At 39.2% G+C, this 19,797-nt stretch overlaps 2 protein-coding genes across 6 annotated transcripts in view; one reads left to right on the forward strand and one right to left on the reverse strand.

The window, feature by feature from the left end:
• Positions 1-52: 52 nt before the first annotated feature.
• On the forward strand, positions 53-5,842 carry Mdh2 (malate dehydrogenase 2). Its single transcript, XM_034972303.2, has 6 exons — positions 53-227; positions 319-529; positions 1,253-1,449; positions 2,140-2,379; positions 3,840-3,932; positions 4,264-5,842. The coding sequence occupies exons 1-6, from the start codon at positions 150-152 to the stop codon at positions 4,471-4,473; spliced, it is 1,029 nt and encodes a 342-aa protein (XP_034828194.1). The 5' UTR covers positions 53-149; the 3' UTR covers positions 4,474-5,842.
• Positions 5,843-8,381: 2,539 nt separating this feature from the next.
• Positions 8,382-19,797, reverse strand: part of Smr (Smrter) — a 190,830-nt gene continuing 179,414 nt past the window's right edge. For 4 of the 5 annotated variants that reach the window (XM_069500873.1, XM_069500875.1, XM_069500874.1 and 1 more), the window contains 9 exons: positions 19,332-19,497; positions 18,589-18,693; positions 17,976-18,162; positions 17,435-17,547; positions 15,832-16,006; positions 15,258-15,469; positions 14,710-14,889; positions 14,127-14,326; positions 8,382-13,403 (listed from right to left, as the gene is read on the reverse strand). In XM_069500873.1, the coding sequence (XP_069356974.1) occupies positions 13,291-13,403; positions 14,127-14,326; positions 14,710-14,889; positions 15,258-15,469; positions 15,832-16,006; positions 17,435-17,547; positions 17,976-18,162; positions 18,589-18,693; positions 19,332-19,497 (1,451 nt within the window). In that variant the 3' untranslated portion in view covers positions 8,382-13,290. The remainder of the gene's footprint in view (positions 13,404-14,126; positions 14,327-14,709; positions 14,890-15,257; positions 15,470-15,831; positions 16,007-17,434; positions 17,548-17,975; positions 18,163-18,588; positions 18,694-19,331; positions 19,498-19,797) is intronic. The other variant, XM_069500872.1, reaches the window with a different exon arrangement.

Consider the following 19,797-nt stretch of genomic DNA (forward strand, 5'->3'; position numbering starts at 1 on the left):
CGTAAATACATCACTACTATTTTTACTGCTCACTAGAACACTATGCTAGGCACTTCACTAGTTATCTTTCAAAGGTCGGCGGGGTCGTCACTCGTCATTTAACCAAATTATCTTATAAATTAAAATTCCATAGAAATAAACGGGTAAATATGTTTTCTCGCACGTTAAAACCCATAGCCTCAGTGGCCGCACAGAATGGTGTCAAAAACTTCAGTACCTCATCCCAGGTAAACTAGCAGTTCCAACTTTTGTAAAAAACATGCAAAAATTTTCCATAATCTGGCTGAAAATATTAAAAATTGGTGTTGAATTTTGTAGAAAAACTTCAAAGTTGTGGTGTGTGGGGCTGCTGGAGGCATCGGTCAGCCACTGGGCTTGTTATTAAAGCAGAATGCTCTTGTAACACGATTGGCCCTGTATGACATCGCACCCGTGACCCCTGGTGTTGCCGCTGACCTGTCGCACATGGACACTCCGGCAAAGGTCAGCGGGCACAAGGGTCCAGAACAGCTGGACGATGCTATCAAAGGTATAAAGGTTACAATGTACTGTCATGTCATAATGTATGTTACATAACAGTTTATCTATCAGCAATTAACCTAGATATTTGTGTAGGCAGCGTTACACGGTCAAGTGCAAATTCTGGATAGCTGATAGATAAAGATTCAAGGGTATAAAATATCATTATTGAAAAAAAAAGTAATTTTTAATGATGGTATAGGTAATAATGGTTAAAATTATTGACTTCAACTTACTAAAACAACACAACAACAGGGGAAAACCAAAGGTTATGAAGATTACCCTGGTTAACCAAAGGTCTCCCTGGTCATGAGAAGTAACCCAATCAAAATATTTTATTTAATATGGCCATCTTGATTGATTACTTACTTGATACTTAAAATTAGTTTTCAAGTTGCTAGTCTAAATACATATATCTAAATATATAAAAGGAAAAGGTGACTGACTGACTGACTGATCTATCAATGCACAGCTCAAACTACTGGATGGATCAGGCTGAAATTTGGCATGCAGATAGCTATTATAATGTAGGCGTCCGCTAAGAAAGGATTTTTCAAAATTCAACCGTCAGTGATAGATCAGTCAGTCTCAGTCAATCAGTCAGTCACCTTTTCCTTTTATATATATAGAAGATTATTGACTGGGCAGCGCATATTGTTGTCCATATGAGTGAGTTCACTATTGCTTCTCTCTGTGTCCTATGACACCTCACAAATCCTTATTTTGTCACCAGGCGCGGACGTGGTGGTGATCCCAGCAGGCGTGCCACGCAAGCCGGGCATGACTCGCGACGATCTGTTCAACGTGAACGCATCCATAGTGCGCGACCTGGCCACTTGCATCGCCAAAAACGCGCCCAAGGCTATCGTGGCCATCATCACCAACCCCGTCAACTCCATGGTGCCTATCGCGTCAGAGGTGCTCAAAGCGGTGAGTGAAGGAGCCAGTATGGCCTGCAGATGTACAGGTGGTACAGCTAGTCTTTTCTTCCAGTTTGTTTATTGTGAAAGCATCTATAATGCGCGTCTATAATCTGTGATAGCCTAGTAGTTATGACGTCCGCCTTCTTATCGGAGGTCGGGGGTTCGATCCGGGGCACGCATCTCTAACTTTTCGGAGTTATGTGCGTTTTAACTTAAAATTATTTAATTACTTAAAACTTTAAGTAATTAAATATCACTTGCTTTAACGGTGAAGGAAAACATCTGCATGCCTGAGAGTTCTTCATAATGTTCTCAAAAGTGTGTGAAGTCTACCAATCTGCACATGACCAGCGTGGTAGACTATGGCGAAAACCCTTCTCACTCTGAGAGGAGACCCATGCTCTATAGTGAGCCGGCGATGGGTTGATCATGATGATGATTATGGTAAATTAGGTAGACTGAAATGAATTTTGTCATGTTTAATAAATCACTGCGGCCACTAAACCTTAAAGAAAGATATTTTTGGAAGATATAGATAAAAATTGTATTTGTCCACAAAACAATGAACAAAAATTCACACTTACTTTTGTGCAAAGTAAATCTTTGCACGAAACTCTTATAAATTATTCAAAGTAATGTGGAACAATTAATGTGGTTTAATCATCATTTGAGTTTAACTTAACCCTGATATTGGCAGGCGGGTGTATACGACCCCAAACGCGTCCTAGGAGTGACGACCCTCGACGTTGTCCGCGCGGCTGCCTTCATCGGCGAGATCAACGGCGTGGACCCCCGCACGGTGACCATCCCCGTCATCGGCGGCCACTCCGGAGTCACCATCATACCCTTGCTGAGTCAGAGCAAGCCTGCCGTCAAGCTGTCCGACCAGGGCAAGATCGACGCGCTCACCAAGAGGATCCAGGAGGCGGGCACTGAGGTATGAAATTCTGTAATAACTGCAGTAGATTAAAGTACTGTCTAACCGCGTATGAGATAGCGATAGCACGACGTAACGATGAATAACACAACAATTACCATTGTTTGGTAGTCCATATTTGTATTAACTACTAGCTGCCCTGGCTAACTTCGTTCCGCCTAACAGTCGATTCAAATTTTCTCTCCGTAAGAACCATTCTCGTACTTCAAGGAATATTATAAAAAAAGAATTAGCGAAAGCGGTTCAGCTGTTCTCGAGATTTGCGATGAGCAACACATTTAGTGATTCATTTTTATATTATAGATTAACCAATCAACAGTATTTGTATTGAACGTTTTTTATGTGAAAACACGTAAGTAACTAATGAGAAATACAATGACGCCACGAATTCTCAAAGTTTGTTTTGCAACTAAAGTTGTATTCCTTCCTTGTAAAAATCGGTTACACAATAAGGGACAAAAAATAGGTTAGCTGCGTCTCTGTTTATCACATAATTTTATAACAAATTTAACTTTATTTGTGCTCTCTTTTTAGTGTGAATGAGAAAGCAAACGTTCCTTTATCTAGCTTTATTACTCTATCTACGTTACTTACTGATAAAATTTTGACAATGGTGCCGATTCTGTTGTCTTTCTCTAAACTAAATTTAGAGTATCTGCATCTTTTTCTATTTATTATTGCTAAAAAAGAGCGAAACATGAATTTTATATTTAAAGACTAAATTTTAACGTACGCTACCAATTTAAACAATAGGCTCGACGGCTGACAGCTAAAGTCATTGAGGTTTGACAGCTCTAAATTAAATTTAAAACTGTCAAACTGTGTCTGTCCTTTTCATATTATATTAGTAAGAAGAGGATGTGAATACTGAATTTAGGTGTAACTAATTTTTTGAATTAAATTTTTAAAATCTGTACCTTAAACCTGTGTACTTGAGCGCTATGTTACTTCATAATAAAATTGCAAATTAAAATTGCACCCATGCGAAGCCGGGGGCTGGTCTCTAGTAAAGAATATTTTATTTAAACTTACTTTACTTATAATAAAAATTATCTCAACTTATAGAAACTGACTTTATTCCATTTAGACAATGCTTAATAAACTTCAATCTTAGTTTTAAACTATTAACTTCTTCAAGACATAATTATAAATTCTAATTTTCCCTGCTTCAAATCAATAGCTCCGGTTTTCCTGCCCGCCATTTTCATCTCCCCCGTAATTCTTTTTTTAAATTCAACTGTAGGCAAAGCAATGTCGCTAACACTTACATTAAAACTATATTTACAGAAACATGACATTAATAAACTTGTATAAACATTTTAAAAATGATTTAATGTTTTTGTGATTTTATAAACAAAAATCAGTTTTAAGTAAGTTTATTATATTCAAACGGTGACGTCTGGCTTTCACGGGTCTTGGACCATAAGAAGTCATCCAACTTAATATTTGTAACTCCATAGGTGGTGAAAGCAAAGGCGGGCGGTGGCTCGGCCACGCTGTCCATGGCCTACGCTGGCGCGAGACTCGTCGGCTCGGTACTCAGGGGCCTTAAGGTAAGCTCCAGGGTTCAATTCTAGGCTTATATTATATATCACTTTTTATATTATTTTTAAAATTGGCACTAGGCTGGGTATTTTTGACAGCACAGCTGTGTAGTGATGCCGCCATCTTTTTTCGAGGATTGTTTAACTACCAAGTAGTCAAAGAGTTCTGTCTTATTTTTTAGAAACAACAGTTTTTCACATGTATTTTGGCTCTCAAAAACTATTGTTTGCAGTTAACCGCTTTTGATTTATAAAATACACGCGTTACTGTTTTTTTTTTTTTAATTTAACTAAAGCATAATTTACTTATCAAATTAAAATCGATCAATTTAATTTCTAGGGCGAATCCAATGTGGTGGAATGCGCCTACATTAAATCCGACCTCACAGAGGCGGCCTACTTCGCCAACCCCGTAGTTTTGGGCAAAAACGGAGTCGAGAAGAACCTCGGCTACGGAAACCTCAACGACTACGAAAAGCAACTTCTAAAAGCGGCCATCCCAGAACTTCTGAAGAACATCAAAACCGGCGAAGACTTCGCCAAGAAGTAAACCGAACTACAACAATTGGGGTGGTTGACCAGGGGACTACGAAAATAAAATTAACATAAGTTTTTTATAGTAGTCAATTTTTTAGGCAATTTTTGTAGTTTCACTTAAGTTTAATAGTATTTGAGAACATGTTTTTGTGGATGACGTGTTGTTTATAATATACATCCTTATATGAAAAATAACATACTTTGGACGTCAGTTTAGTATCAAATCGTATGATGTCATGACTCATGACCTCTCTTTGATAAGTAATGGGTAGTTGATGATGATAAAATAAATGTAAAATAATAATTGAATCGGTCATTTCAAAAACCTCATAAGTCATTTAGTTAGATTTTTTTCAGGAATCAATAAAAATTAAAAACTGTTTGATTCAAAAGTAAAAGAATTTCGACGGACTTTTTTTTGAGCTGACTATATTCAGCTCAAAAAAAGTCCTACGTTTGAACTTTATAAGGAATGAAGAGACTTTCGGGAAGAGTTCACAGCCTAAAAAGTATGTTTGAGAAAAACTTAACTTGTTTTAGAGTATGAGATGAACGATTCAGTTGCTACTACATTTTGAAATGTAAATATAACAATAGGGGCAGCTTTGTTTTTTTAAAACAAGTTCTATTGTAAGTTATCACGAAATGCGAATAACGTTACGAACTATTATTATTATCGGTATATATCAGTTTTTTTTTAATCATCACGTTATTTTTATAATCTGTCAGCTATCTGTTCTTTTAGTGTTGCCGAAGGGTACGAAATTCGTACTTTTGGGCATGTTCGTATCTTCGACATTATTTTCGTACCTCTTAAACGAGAATTAGGACTCTTTTGTCATTTGTGATTTTTCTCAAAATTCGACTAGGTAAATCAACTTTTTTATCCACAGTTCAATATTCAACAAATAATAGATTTTTGTACGCAAGTCAGGTGGCGCAGCAACGTCGTATCTTTCTTCTACTATCCGTACCATTTCAGGGTCTCGTTCGTAGGATTCGTCATATCTGGCAACACTGGTTTTTTTTATATCTTTACCATCTAAATGAACTTACTTTTTTTTAATACCAGTATATTGCAACTTTTAATAGTATTTTCTTTTATAATAAGCTAAAAGTGTTGTTAAAATCCTGGTCACAGCTCTATGGAGAATAATGATAAAGTGTGAATGCAATGATTCAAAAGTTTTTGTTATTAAGATATTTTGTTTGGTTATTTATTGCATTTTATCGAATATTTATAATTTTATTATGTTCTCAAGTTATTTGTGATACACAAAATATGAGTATAATATGAACACACTTTTTATGGATATCACGTGGCATTACTGAGAGTGATGTGCGTTATTTAATTATTATTAAACGATATTATTATTATTATATTTAATGTTTTATTCGTTTTCCTGACTCTATTCCGTTTTCCCACTAAGGTGGGTAATGATATTCACCCAAAGGGGTTTTAAGTACCTATATTCTGAAGCGGGCGTCCATGTTTATCCATCCACTCTGTTAACGGAATTTGTTATTATTTTTTAGTCTGGACTCACAGGTAATTGAGGTCTGTGTCTGGACTGTATAGATGGACACATATACCCGAGTAAGTATACACCTTTGACTGGTTTTAGGATGGATTGACGGAAGAAGCCGTTTTGATTACACTCGAACCAAATCTTTATGCAACCAAATAAAATGAATACCCGGCTGAGTTTGTTGTGGGCTCTTCTCAGACCTGGGCGCGTTTGGAATGCTCGTAGCTTTAGTTTTAAGTTGCGTAAAAATTATCACCACTATATCTTACAAATCCAACATCTGACTATCAAAAAGAGTAATTTATTACCTATTATTTCAAAGTCAAATGATTTATTCAAAATAGGTAATAAATTACTCTTTTTGATGGTCTGGTGTTAGATTTGTAAGATAAATCTTTTGACTTTTACTTCTGGCTTTGGGTGAAGTGAAGGCAAACGCATAGATTAGTATGAGATTAATTCAAAGAATTTCTAAATACTACTTCGTAATGGTTTAATTATTGGTCTCGCTCCGCTCTGGCAAACGTGACAAGAATCCAACTTTGGCTGTCAGAAAAAGGTAATTATGAAATATGTTTACTGATTTTCAAAATAAACTCTCCATTAAAATAAGAATTGAGGGTACTTACAAGTAACAATTAGTAGATTACAATGTTAGGTAGTTCGTTATCACATTCATTATTTTATAGTTTCTTGAATAACACTGCATTATTCCCTATACATGAACTTTAAAATATCACACAGTTTCTGATAAACTCGTAGATGCGATTGTTTTTCATAAAACTCAATGTATATTCCCATAGCTTATTCGTGCACTTTCAGACATTATTTGTGTTGACTTTGATGCTTTTGAATAATTTCTGATGGCTGGCACTGTTATGTTGCACTAATAAAATTGCTATAAGTACAATAAATCTCATTTTTAGTAAAAGTATGTAAGTACCTACTGTTGTTATTTACTACGTTGTTACATATTTGAAATCCAAGGCAATGGTTGCAATATTATAATCGAGTTTCTATAATGTTCAACTTGGCATGAAATCAAAATATATTTTAAGAACTCATTTTGCTAGTTCGTACAAAGTTGCCAAGCCTAAAGAACTCTTTTCAAATAGATGTTACTATTGATGATAAAGTAGGTACCTAAATAAGAAGGTATTCAGACTATACACCCTATCCACGGGACGGGGATAACGGTAAGCATTGACTTAACTATAAATTCTGTATTTAGTCGAATGTGGTGACACCGACTCAAGCTCGGGACCCCAACGTCTATCGGTTTTTCGAATTATGTGCCCTGCCAATAGCCACTTCAACTTCGCAACCCGCCGAGTTTTGTCGGTTGTTCTGGTTCTCCTACTGATCAAATCAGAAATGAGGAATTTCTGATTTGTTCACGTAGAGAAACTCCAAACATAATTCTCTTATAGCGCTCTAGGTATGCGATCCCCTAAAATCGTTGTCACTACAGACACAGTTCACTACAGTTGGTGAACTTCTTACAAAACGTCGAGCACACGAGTAGACGTCCCTACAGAGGGGAAGCTTCCTATAGTGTTGAAAATTTTATACCTATTCTTATATATAGGGTTGTCACCTGTTGCAAGTGAAAAATTAAAAGAAAAAAATACTAAATATAAGTCCCGCAAATTGCTAATGACATTGTGACAGACAGACAAACAGAGACAGACTACCAGACTGACTGACTGACTGACAGACTGAGACTAACAGACTGACAGACTGATAGACTAACAGATTGACAGACTGACAGACAGGTAGACATACAGTCTGATAGACAGACAGACAGACTGATAGACTAACAGACTAACCGACTGACTGACAGACTGACAGTGCCTAGGTACTAACTTACTTTAGTAAAATAAATTAATTTAATATAGTTACTACAAAATATATCACTAAGTCAAATTTTTTGTACAATTTACACGTAACTAATTCGGAAGTAATATATAAAATATATTCTCGCTAAGTATCAAATATCAATGCGCACGACCCACAGCCTTGCCGTTCGCCATCCAACTGGGCTCACAGGAGCCGGGAGCGTCCGTGACACGTTGTGAGCGGCGCTATGAGTGAGTGTACCTACTCTGTAGAATATCTACTCGTGTGACGTCGAGGCTTCCACGTCACTGGGAGGCGTCAAATGTTAGGAAGTACATTCAATGAATGAGATGAAATCAATGAATGAAATCGCAGGTAGCCCTATTTTTCTACGATTTCACATCACCATAGCCTACCTAATATTTGACATATCGTCGATTCAGGGTCAAACCGAGAGTTGCCTCACTCTAGTTCACAGGATCTAGGGTTCCTTGTTTGACAGCCAAACTTATCCAGTGACGCTGTAAAAAGTTAAAAAATAAAACACAGCAAAGATTTGCATCTTATTTATTGATCTGTCCTCCCAAAACTTTGTTTTCGCTTATGATTGGACTTACAAGGATTATCTTTTCTTTCGACTACTTACAATACGTTACAGTTTTATTTTATAAAGAAATCACAAGTTGCGGTGCGCCGCCGCGCGCCTCCGCGCAGACAAATTAATTTAATCAGTCAGTATCACACAATATTTCAATACATGTACACACCTGCTTGTGTCTCCACTCCACTCCACTCCACCTTGCACCTGTGTAGTGTAATATATTCAAAATACTGGCATTTGTGTTATGTATTCATTATCATTTATTTAGCTTCTATTTAATTAATTATTGTTATAATATATTAAGCGTTTTAGCGTGCGTACAGATTGAGTTAACATGGGCAAAGAGTAGATACATTTTTTCATAGCAGCTTTATAAACTGTAGTTAGGTAAGTAAGTATTTATTGATATAAAAATATGATAACTTCACATTCACTCATTCCTCATCATCAAATTACTACAAAAATGTGCAAATAATATGTAATAATATGAGTATTTGATATTATTGTGTTTTATAATATTTTTGTCGTAATATAAATGGTAGGTAGATGTGTACAGTTGGAGACGCAAGCAGTCTTTGAGATATTTCACAGAACAGAAAGCGGAGGCGGCGGCGACGCGCGAGCACGCACACCGCGCAGCTCGCACGCACACAGCGCGCGCCGTGTCCGCGACCGCGCAATATTTATACCCCCGGCCCAACGGACCGACCTAACTAGAAAATGAAAATCTCTATCGTAATCTTTAAACTAACCTGTATAATTACAAATGCACAGTATGTATACATAATAACCATACACTTTTACATTACAATATGTATATAATTTACCGCTTCTATTCATAATACGTTAACTATGTATAACTGTATAGTATACGGGCGTCCGGACTTCGCGCGCCTGTACAGCCGGGGTGCGCGGGATATTTACAACGACCAATGAACGATTCAACTACGCGTATACTAACTCGAGTGAAAAATGCGACTGCGAAATCCGAAGCGAAGCTATACAACCAAATACACTTATATCAGAGTGACACTTCAACTAGCGACTGTCGGGCGACGCGCGACGCGCGACGGTCGCGCGAGAGCGCTAGTCGGAGCGAGGAATCTGCGAAACGCCCGGGCGGGGTTTATACAAACTATACACAATTTACAAATACTTAGGTGTAGATATGGACGAAGTCGCGCGACGATCCTATGCTACCGGTGTTGAGATGGAAGACTTTACAGTTCGCTGTGAGGCTGCCACTTAAGAGTTACTGAGGAATGCGCAGCGGCAGTGTTGCTATACCCTGTCCAAATACTAACAGGCGACATTTCTGTTTGTATTTCACGATGACCGCTCAGCCTTGCGAGTAGTAGTGAGTGTACCGATAAGCGTTAACGCATTTGTGTGCGTAAACCGCGTCGCAACTGAGCGTCACGCACACTTTAACAATGTGTACGTGTACACTCACACTAACCAAACGGTCTTCATGAAATAGAATATCTTACCGACGTTGATAGAATTTGAGTCCTTATACACCTTGATTTAAAGTAGAAAATTCAGTACCACAATTTTTTATGTAGCAAGCAGGCTGTAGATGATGTATGAACGAAGTAAAGTTTTAAAACAAGCCAGTTAAAGTCCGTTTTACGTTGACGTTAAAGTGTATATTCTATGCTCGAATTCTATCAATGTTGCTGAGATGTAAAATCTTATACTAAGGGTACTGCTAACTTCACTCACAAGTACATGCTATAAATGTATTATAACGCGTAAAATTTAACTCCTCACGCACCATCTTAACTATTTGTGTCATATTTCATATCAAAAGTACGATTTTAGACCTCATTTTAAAGAAGAACCGTACTTTTAGAGTTAAAATGGTGCGTGAGGAGTCATATTTTACGGACTATACATTTTGTGAGGGAAGTTAGTGGGAGTTGCCTATTACCACTTGAAAAGGGGGAATTTACACGAGGCCTATTCACATAGGAGAGAAGAAATCACTAAGCTTGAAGATGTAATACCACTTTTAAATAGAATATACGAAACTATAGTCCGCACAAAAAGACTGTCGTGTCCGTGCCACTGCCATGTCAAAAGTACAGTTCACTTTTAAAATGAGGACTAAAATCGTACTTTTGACATGACAATTGACACATAAAGTTAACATGTCGCGTGAAAAGTCATTTTGTACGCATAACAAGACGCCTTTTTTTAATAGTTTAGTTAAGGTTTTATATTTTTAAAAAACTTTATAATATATAAAGTAATTTTTATATTAAAAAGCATGCAATTTTTTGCATTATAAAGATCGGCTAAATTAAAATAAATTTACATGTAATCGCAAAACACCAATTCTTATAAAGAATACAAGAAATAGCTCAATAATTTATCTTCCCTCCCAAGCGAATAAAACTTTACATAGAATATATTATTATAATTATTATCCATCTCAAATATATGCAACACTGAACAATGTTATTTTTTTAAACAAAGTATATATCTATTTCATTATTTTTAGTTCAAAAAGATTTTCCTAAAAAATAATTAATTCCATGATATTACCTATTAGGTTTGGACACAATGATTTATTAAATAATAAATTTTGATGTTGACTTATGAACACCAAATATTTATTAGTAGAACATTAGCTTTTAATGTTGCAATCCATTAAGCAATTTAGGTACCTAATTGTAATTTAGGCTATAATGGACAAAAGTCCCATTAAATTAAGATAATTTAAAAAAATACCTTGTATCTTCAGTTTTCAGTTGACGAAAATAATTATCACAATGAAAAATATGATTAAATTAATTTTGACTTTCACCCACTTCAGAGTTTATAACAATTATATTATACATTTTAAACCCATCAAGAAATCTAAAAATAATGATACATTATTATTTATTTACATAGAATAACATAAAACATCATTATTCAGTGTTAAGGCGAGTACAACATTAAAAGACAAAACAAGTGTAAAAAGACAACGAATAAATAAATATTCAATTCATGACTCACACTGGCTCACTCTGTTTCAACAACATATATCACTTATCTATGCAATGCGGCTGCGGGCAGATTCCTCTATGCATGCTCGGTCCTTACAAACAACTAATTAGGGTGGAAACATACTCACAACACGCTACTCGAGCCGATGATACGTACATTACGCGGCGGAAAGTAATGTGCATCTTTAGAATGACATTTCGACTTTGTACAGCATTATCTCTGTCACTCATACCTATATGACATTTTGTCGGTATCAACGACTGAGACAATGCTCTACAAATCCGCTATCTCCTTCTAAAGGTCGATGTACATTACTTTTTGCCATGTACTGTAACTATTATTGATTTAAATCAAATCATTATATTTTTAAGACCACAAACATACTTACCAGGGTTGACCTTGTTTTAACAATGTTTTAAACAAAAAATGATATTTTTTAAATTGTTTTTTGTCCAAGCCTGATACTTACCCAAAGGCATTGGTTTTAACTGACTCGACTGACGAATCTCGTGCTGTGAGTATGTATGTACCTTAACTCAATCTACATCTTCTCATCGACTTTAATTTACATAAAAATACATTTAAATCGCTCGGTTAAAAAAAACAGCAAATGTGGCTTACAGAAGTATCCGTTGTAAAAAATCTGTGCATAAATCGGATCACATTGAATGTCACTTGTTTAAAGCTTCTCGTAACACAAAACTGTGTCCACACTCCGTTACATAAGAAATTGCATCGTTACACACACAAACACACAGTCCACAACAGTTCTCGTGGTATGCATGGTTACACACACACACACATACAGTCCACAACAGTTCTCGTGGTATAATACACTGAGATCACACTTTGCACCCTGACACTTTTCACCAAACATAAATTATTTAACATCACTTTAGTAAAACAATTTTGTTGATATTAACGGTTCAATGTACACCTGAGTCTGTGCCACTTCGTTCCGTAAAAGCCGTACTCAGAGCCGTACTAATCGTTACTTAAGATTGAGTCAAAACGAGACAGATTTATGTGAGATATATAGCTCTGTCTCGTTTTAACTCAATCTTAAGTAACGATTAAGCGACTCTGAGTACGGCTGTAATTCTTATTATGTATTCGTTGTAATAGCATTAACTTATCCGCTCATATAGAGCTGCTTATTAATTTACTAAGCATCAAGACATTGATGAAGTCGAAAATCGTTAAGAAAATATGACTTCGATGACCTAAAACAAATTTCTAGTCATAGTGAAATCTTATTTCGATTTATTTATACATGTCATAAGTTACATCCTATAATACATCTCCTTTATCATTATTGAATATCATCAATATTTCTCGTTCCTTCTATTCTGGTAACATTAGTCTTCTGATGGAAAGCCTTTCCAGCTCCAATATCATGGTATCCTCAATTTCTGGCAGTTGATATTGCCATTGACTTAGTTTGACACATTTTGCGCTGGCAGTAGCCTGAATCTTCTCCAAGTAATATCTATGCTATGTTAATATTGTTGCTGATCGGGCAATGTACTACAACAGAGCAGAGTTCACAATAGCATAGACTGTGTAACCTTGGGATGTGTCTCCTGATCCCAACGTACCTCATTGGGACAGTTATTTGTCTGGGTACATCTCATCATTGTCGGGACCCTCTTAGGGTTTGGTTACTGTCACACCAGGTACTACTAAGTCTGTCCCTGGGTACAAGTCACAAGTCACGACGGCCGGGACAGTGTGGTCACGGCCCGGGCGCGGTGCGTCGTATGACGGAGCAGCGCGCGCCACCCCCCCGCGGGGGAGGGGGCGAGTGCTAGGGGCGGAGGCGGGGCCGGGCGCGGGGCGCGGGCGGCGGGCGCGGCGCGGCGCGTCAGTCCTCGTCCGACAGCGGCTCGTACTGCGCGGACATGAGCGGCGCGGGCTCGGGCTGCACGGGCGCGGGCAGCGGCGCCGCCGGGCTCCCCCCACCGCTTACTGTCGTTACTGAAAATAAAATAGATTCCATTAGTCTTTCTATCCAGTAAATCTTTTAAATGGGTATATTAAAACAAGATATCGTAGCATCTCACAACATCCCGGAAAACGTGAAACATTTTGTTAATCAATGGGGCCAATTCTCTGGTACACAATTTCTAAACTAAACTAAATTAACAGGTCTAAATGTAGTGCTGTCCTTTTCCGCAAGCAACATTATGAAAGGGATAGCAATAGATTTAGACGTGCCATTTTAGTTAAGTTTAGAGATTGTGTACAATGGAATTAGCCACATTATGTTAATAATTTTTAAACTCGTAAATCAAAACTTAACTCCTACTTGACGAATTTGCGATCGTGGCAAATTCCTCAAGTCAAGCAAAATCGTAACTCATAATAAATTCATTATCATTATTACGGTCACGATAACTTTGTGATCACAACTTGTGTTCAAGCTCATGGTGCAATTTACACCAAGTTTGTGATCGCAGCTCGTTTGTTAATTAATAATGTTATGATTAACGTATAACTAATGTTATGACGTAATTTGTTACGAGTTGTAATCGTAAACACCCTGTTTACGATTACAACTCATAACAAATTTATAATGGCAACTCGGAATAAGTTAATGATTACATTTCGTAGGAAGTTTATGATTCTAACTCGTAACAAGCTTATGATCGCAACTTGTAACGACTTATGCTCGCAACTCGTATTGGGCTCGTTACTCACCGTCAGTAGCGGGCGTGGCCACGTTGAGCGCGGAGTAGGGGTAGGCGTACGAGGTGGGCGGGTGGAAGGGCGGCTTGCTGCGCTCCTCGTCACTGCGCATGACCTCCACGATGCGTGTCGTGACGTAGTCGTAGGCCGTCAGCACGCTGCCGCCGCCGACGTGTGCTGCACTATAGCGCCGCGCACCGCCGCCTCCTCGACTGCACGACAACAATATATGACGTCAGTAATTAGAAAATCATGGATAGAGAAATAAACTGAGTGTCGCAGAATCAATAAATTTCAATCTCACATGATACAAAAATCTGAAATTCCATGGAGTCAGACATAGACACGCTCTGAAAGAAAGTATCCAAATATACAAGTTCCAGTGTAGGTACAAGGGTCCGGCCAGCTGGGTCCCCGGGTAGGAGTTCCAAGCTGCTAGAATGGCAAACTTGCACTGAATAGCGCAGCTTTTGCAGACCCTCTCTAGATGGAGAGAAGACATCAAATGAGCCCCATCCAAGACTGGCGTATGGAAGTTACTACAAGAGACCTATGTCCAGTAATGGACGTTTGATGTTGGTGGCTGGCAACTCACCCCGTATGATGGTTGTCGGGCGGGCTCACGGGCTCGAGATAGGGTGCGTGTTTGGGCGCATCGCGACGCCACTCATCAACCGCCGTGCCGCTCGTCGCGCCGCTCACCACCCCACTCCCCGCACCGCTGCCCGCCCCGCTCGACGCGTACGTGTCCGCGCTCGATACCGCGAAACGATTGCTGCAACAAATAAGACTATTAGCAAGCGATCACTGACCTCACACTCGATACATTTTGTGTACGCTGGACTTGCTATTGCCGAACTGTTTTGGAAACATTGTTTCAAAATGGCGGTAATAAAGTTGTTAACTTGATTACCGTCATTTTGACGGGGGTTGCAGCAGTCAGCGTTATGTGAGCATACTCGGAACTAAATGTGATTTATATAGTATCAAAACGAAGACCATTTGACGTCGTATCTATTTTAATACCCGGTACGCTAAAAGATAGTTTTATTTGCTCGAATAAGGATACAAAAAAATGTGGGCATTGTTTAGTAATCAAAACTATCGATAAAATAAATAGTAATAAACAAGAATCAAACTTACTTATGGTGTAATAACGAGTTGGTGTTCGGACTGCTAAAGTCCCGGACGATGATGTTGGACGCTAGATCCCCCAGCTTCATACTCGTGGTGTGCCCCGACAGTTGCGGCGGCCCGTCGTTGTCACGATCGCGCTCCGACTCGCGATCACGCTGGTGATCGATGATCATGCGATCGGCCTGCGCTTGGACGGCGTCGCTTTCGCGTATGATCTTCTAAAACCAATTGTAGAAATGGATGAGTTTCTTGTTACTTAATTTTAGAAAATATAGCAATCACAACCAGACTACAATCGCAATTACGTTCCAAATTATAATCACTACGATAATAATCTCAAATAACAATTATATTTCAAAATACGAGCACTAACGCTTTCAAAGTTGTTGATAATTTTATCACAGGCAGATTGACATCATGATACATTCCGACATGTGATTACAGACAAAGTTATGATTGCGTTACGAGTTGTGATCACGAATGTTACGAATAGTAATCATCATCACATTACGATCATGATCACGTCCCGAGTTTTAATCACGATCGAATCAATGACTATTTTTCGTTAAGTTCGACTCACCGACGGGAACCGCTGATTGCTGGCCTGGCTGATCTTCTGAGTGATGATCGCGTTGATGAGCGACGCGGCGGACAGCTCAGCGCCGGACACCGCGGCCACGCTCGCTGGCGCCGACACTGTGGTCACGCCCGCTCCGCTCACGCTCGTCACGCTGGCCACGCTCACTGCCGCCCGTCTGTGTACAACGAGCTTAAGAATCAATCTTTGACGTCGATTCTGATGCCTATCTCTAAACTAAATTTCTATCTAATAATAAAATTAGTAACTGCATCTTTTTCCTTATGATATTGCTGAAAAGGACGGAAAATGAATTTTAAGTAAAGACCCAATTTTACTGCCAGGTACTTTACAAATTTAAACACTATGCTCAAGACTGGCACTTGAAGTTCGAGGTTTGATAGTTTTAAATTAAATTGTCTGGCCTTTTCTTATTACGTTGGTAAGAAAAAGATGCGAATAGTCTTGAATTTAGTTGCCACCAGAATCAGTCTTATTTATTTTACAACTACCCACGAGTTGTCGTTTGAATTGAATTTGTATTTATCAGTTCACAGTTTTAAAAATAAACCTGAACCTGTCCCTTACTCGTTGGGATGGATTTTCTGACAGTCCTGAAACACTTATCTTTCCATTTTTAACTCGGTAGGAACTGCTGACAGAAGTGAAACTTAGAAGTATAAAAAAATTAGATACTACATTTTTATAATTTTTATAGTGTTTTACCTACACTTCAAGGAAATTTCTAAATATTTTTAAATACATATATCAAAAATTGCGAACCGGCAGGAATCGAACCCGCGACTCCTGGGATCGCGCCCGACGCTCTGACCACTAAGCTACAGCCCGCTTACTGCCTAAAATTATTTAGAAATTAGATGCTTTTAAAAAACCTAAATGGTATATACTACCTGACTATTGAAAATATACTTGACACTTCCATTAAAAATTGAATCATAATAGGTTGCGTTCAAAAACTAATATTAAAAGGTAATAAAAGCATGGTGGTAATGCGATCATTAGCCATTCCGAAATCGCTCAAGGCACTTAAAAAAACTAGTTTCGATAACTGCAAAGTGTCACTACTAGATGGCATTAACAGTCGCCTCAGTACTAAGTACACATGTCACCGTCACTGGCAGCAAGCGAACCGTGGCGTAGCGGTTAAGGCTTCGGGCGCGCACCCAGAAGACGTAGGTGCGCATTCTGCCGGTTCCGCAATTTTTGATAAGTATTTAAAATTATTTAGGATCTTGAAGAAGTTTCCATCATGGCACTTATGGGATACCGCGAGGTCTCAGTTCGGACCAAACCACAAGTTTATTTTGTTTTGTGGCGGTTGCCACAGATGCAACTAGATGGCGCTATTCAATCGATAACAATTCATGACGTAGTCCCGAACAAATGTACCGCCGACAGCACTCGCACTAACAGAGTTTTCTGCCATTTGGACTATATTAAAAAGTTTCAAGATACAGCGGTCAGCCCAGCTGGCGCTACCGAGCAATCCAACCGCTCGGTGCGATTACTCCTTGGCTCCTTTGATACGGTCGAGCCTGCACACCGCTCCCGTACAGTTTAAAGAGTAAAAAGTCATACAACATACCCATCTTTCCTGTCAATGGTGTGGATCGGCCGCTTGCCGGGCGCGCCGTATGCCCCGCCCCCCACCGCGGCCACCCCCGCCGACCCGCGGCGCTCCTCCACACTCGATATACTCTGCAATGAAACAGTTCACACCTACAGTTCGTGAAATATTACAAGAGCTTATGGGTGTCAAAAAGAGTCCGCGAAAATATCTGTTAAATTAATGTAGCAAACGATTGTAGGAGCAACAATCAAGTCACTCATACCTATATGACGTTTTGTCGGTCTCAACGACAGAGACAAAGCTCTACAAATCCGCTATCTCCTTCTAAAGATCGATATACATTGTGGCTAATTCCATTGTACACAATCTCTAAACTAAACTAAAATGGCATCTTTAAATCTATTGCTATTCCTTTCATAATGTTGCTTGCGAAAAAAGGATAGCACTAGATTTAGACCTGTTAATTTAGTTTAGTTTAGACATTGTGTACAAGAGAATCAGCCCCACTGTTTTCTGCCGCGTACTGTACTAATGTCTAATCATATCAAGTGGGTACCTGCGAATGCGTCGGTATGAGATGCCGATCGATCAGCAACTGCTGCGCGTGCTGCGGATGCTGACTGTGCTGGTGCTGTGGGTGCTGCTGGTGTTGCTGGTGCGGTTGATGCGGCTGGTGTTGCTGGTGCGATTGGTGCTGCTCAATCACGTAGTGTCGCTCTTGGATTGGTACCATTCGTTCCCGGCTGCAAACAAAATATGTATACATCTTAAGCATCGCACAATTTTCAATATTTGTGTGTGTGTGTGTGTGTGTGTGTGTGTGTGTGTGTGTGCGTGTGCGTGTGCGTGTGTGTGTGTGTGTGTGTGTGTGTGTGTGTAGGTGGGTGTATGTGGGGTAATAGTTTTTATCTAAATATAGAAAAGGATAAGCTGACTGACTGACTGACTGATTTATCAACGCACAGCTTAAACTACAGGACCGGGATCGGGCTGAAATTCAGCACGTAGATAGTTATTATGACGTAGGCATACGCTAAGAAAGGATTTTTGAAAATGCAACCCTTAAGGGGGTAAAATAGGGGTCTGAATTTGTATAGGCCACGCGGACAAAGTCGCAATCATAAGCTAGTTATTATAAGTATTATAACAATAGTTAACGTGTTTGTTACCTATCTCGAACGTCCCGTTGTTGCGGCGGCGGCGCGCGGCGCTCCGCCGGCGGGTACTGAGGGTGGTATTTCTGAGACATCGTGAACTCCGACCCCCGGGAACCCCTGCGATACAACATACTCATTTTATACATCTTAAGTTGTAACTAAAATAGTAAAGATTCTTAGAAATTAAAGCACCAGGTTGACGTCCAGCACGAAGGACAATTAAGAAATGTACAAATAAATTAAAGAAATTGAAAAAAAAAAAAAACATTTTTTTAAAGCTGTGTCACACATTACCAGTTAAACCTACGGGTTAAGTTATCCCAGCGAATCTAATACTTGAGCAGTAAAGTCAAAAGACTATGCCATGTGTGGGCTGTGGCACAACCCAGATTTAAGAACTGCTTAAGATATATTTTGCTGTAAAACGTACTGTGGCGGTCTTTAATCTCTACTTACTACTTACTAGCAACCAAACATGAGATGACGCTATTCGAAGGATTATATAACTGTACAACGCTGCGACGAAAAACTTACAACGAACAAACTAGATGTCGCCACAGTATATTCAATCTCTCGCCTTAGATCCTCAATCGCACTAACGGACTTTTCTGTAAGGGGCACTTTTATACATGACTACTTAATGTTGCGGATGCTGCGGATGCTGCGGATGCTGCGAATGCTGCTGATGGTGCAGCAGGGAGTAGGTAAGCCACCGCGATAGAAGCCGCGTTATCCAGCTGCACGACAATAGTTACCTGATGTCATGATGCATGTGCTGCGGATGCTGCGGGTGCTGCGGATGCTGCTGATGGTGCAGCGGGGAGGACGCCGGTGGCTCGGGCGTCGGCTCGTCGCGCCGCGGCACGGGCAGAGCCGGCGCGATAGAAGCCGCGTTAACCAGCTGCGCGAATGCTTCGTGACCTGATACAACAAACAAAGTATTCCATTACACAGAACTGTCAAAAAAGCAAAAGATTCAGTTACTTTTGGGATATCTGCCCTAGGTTTAGATTTAGAACAATATTAAATAGAACAATAAGCGTATTACGTTTGTATGAGAAAAAGCGTGAGAGATTTGTATCCTTAAGAAAAGCCGCAAGAAAAAATTCGCGCACACCTCGCTCGCGCGTCAAGTTACGTAGATGTGCGTGTTTCTGTATCACGAACACCGTGTCGTGATTCCTGGTGTTGGTGCTGCATCTGCTATTGTTGTTATTGTTG

This window comes from Maniola hyperantus, chromosome 9 (assembly GCF_902806685.2).
Source record: "Maniola hyperantus chromosome 9, iAphHyp1.2, whole genome shotgun sequence".
NCBI classification, from domain to species: Eukaryota; Metazoa; Arthropoda; class Insecta; order Lepidoptera; family Nymphalidae; genus Maniola; species Maniola hyperantus.

What these genes read in the sequence shown, in the direction of transcription:
- Mdh2 (XM_034972303.2), top strand. Translation starts at nt 150, where the DNA reads ATGTTTTCTCGCACGTTAAAACCCATAGCCTCAGTGGCCGCACAGAAT. An exon ending in CGTCAGAGGTGCTCAAAGCG is followed by an intron (nt 1,450 to 2,139) that starts GTGAGTGAAGGA and finishes TGATATTGGCAG; the next exon opens with GCGGGTGTATACGACCCCAA. An exon ending in TCCAGGAGGCGGGCACTGAG is followed by an intron (nt 2,380 to 3,839) that starts GTATGAAATTCT and finishes GTAACTCCATAG; the next exon opens with GTGGTGAAAGCAAAGGCGGG.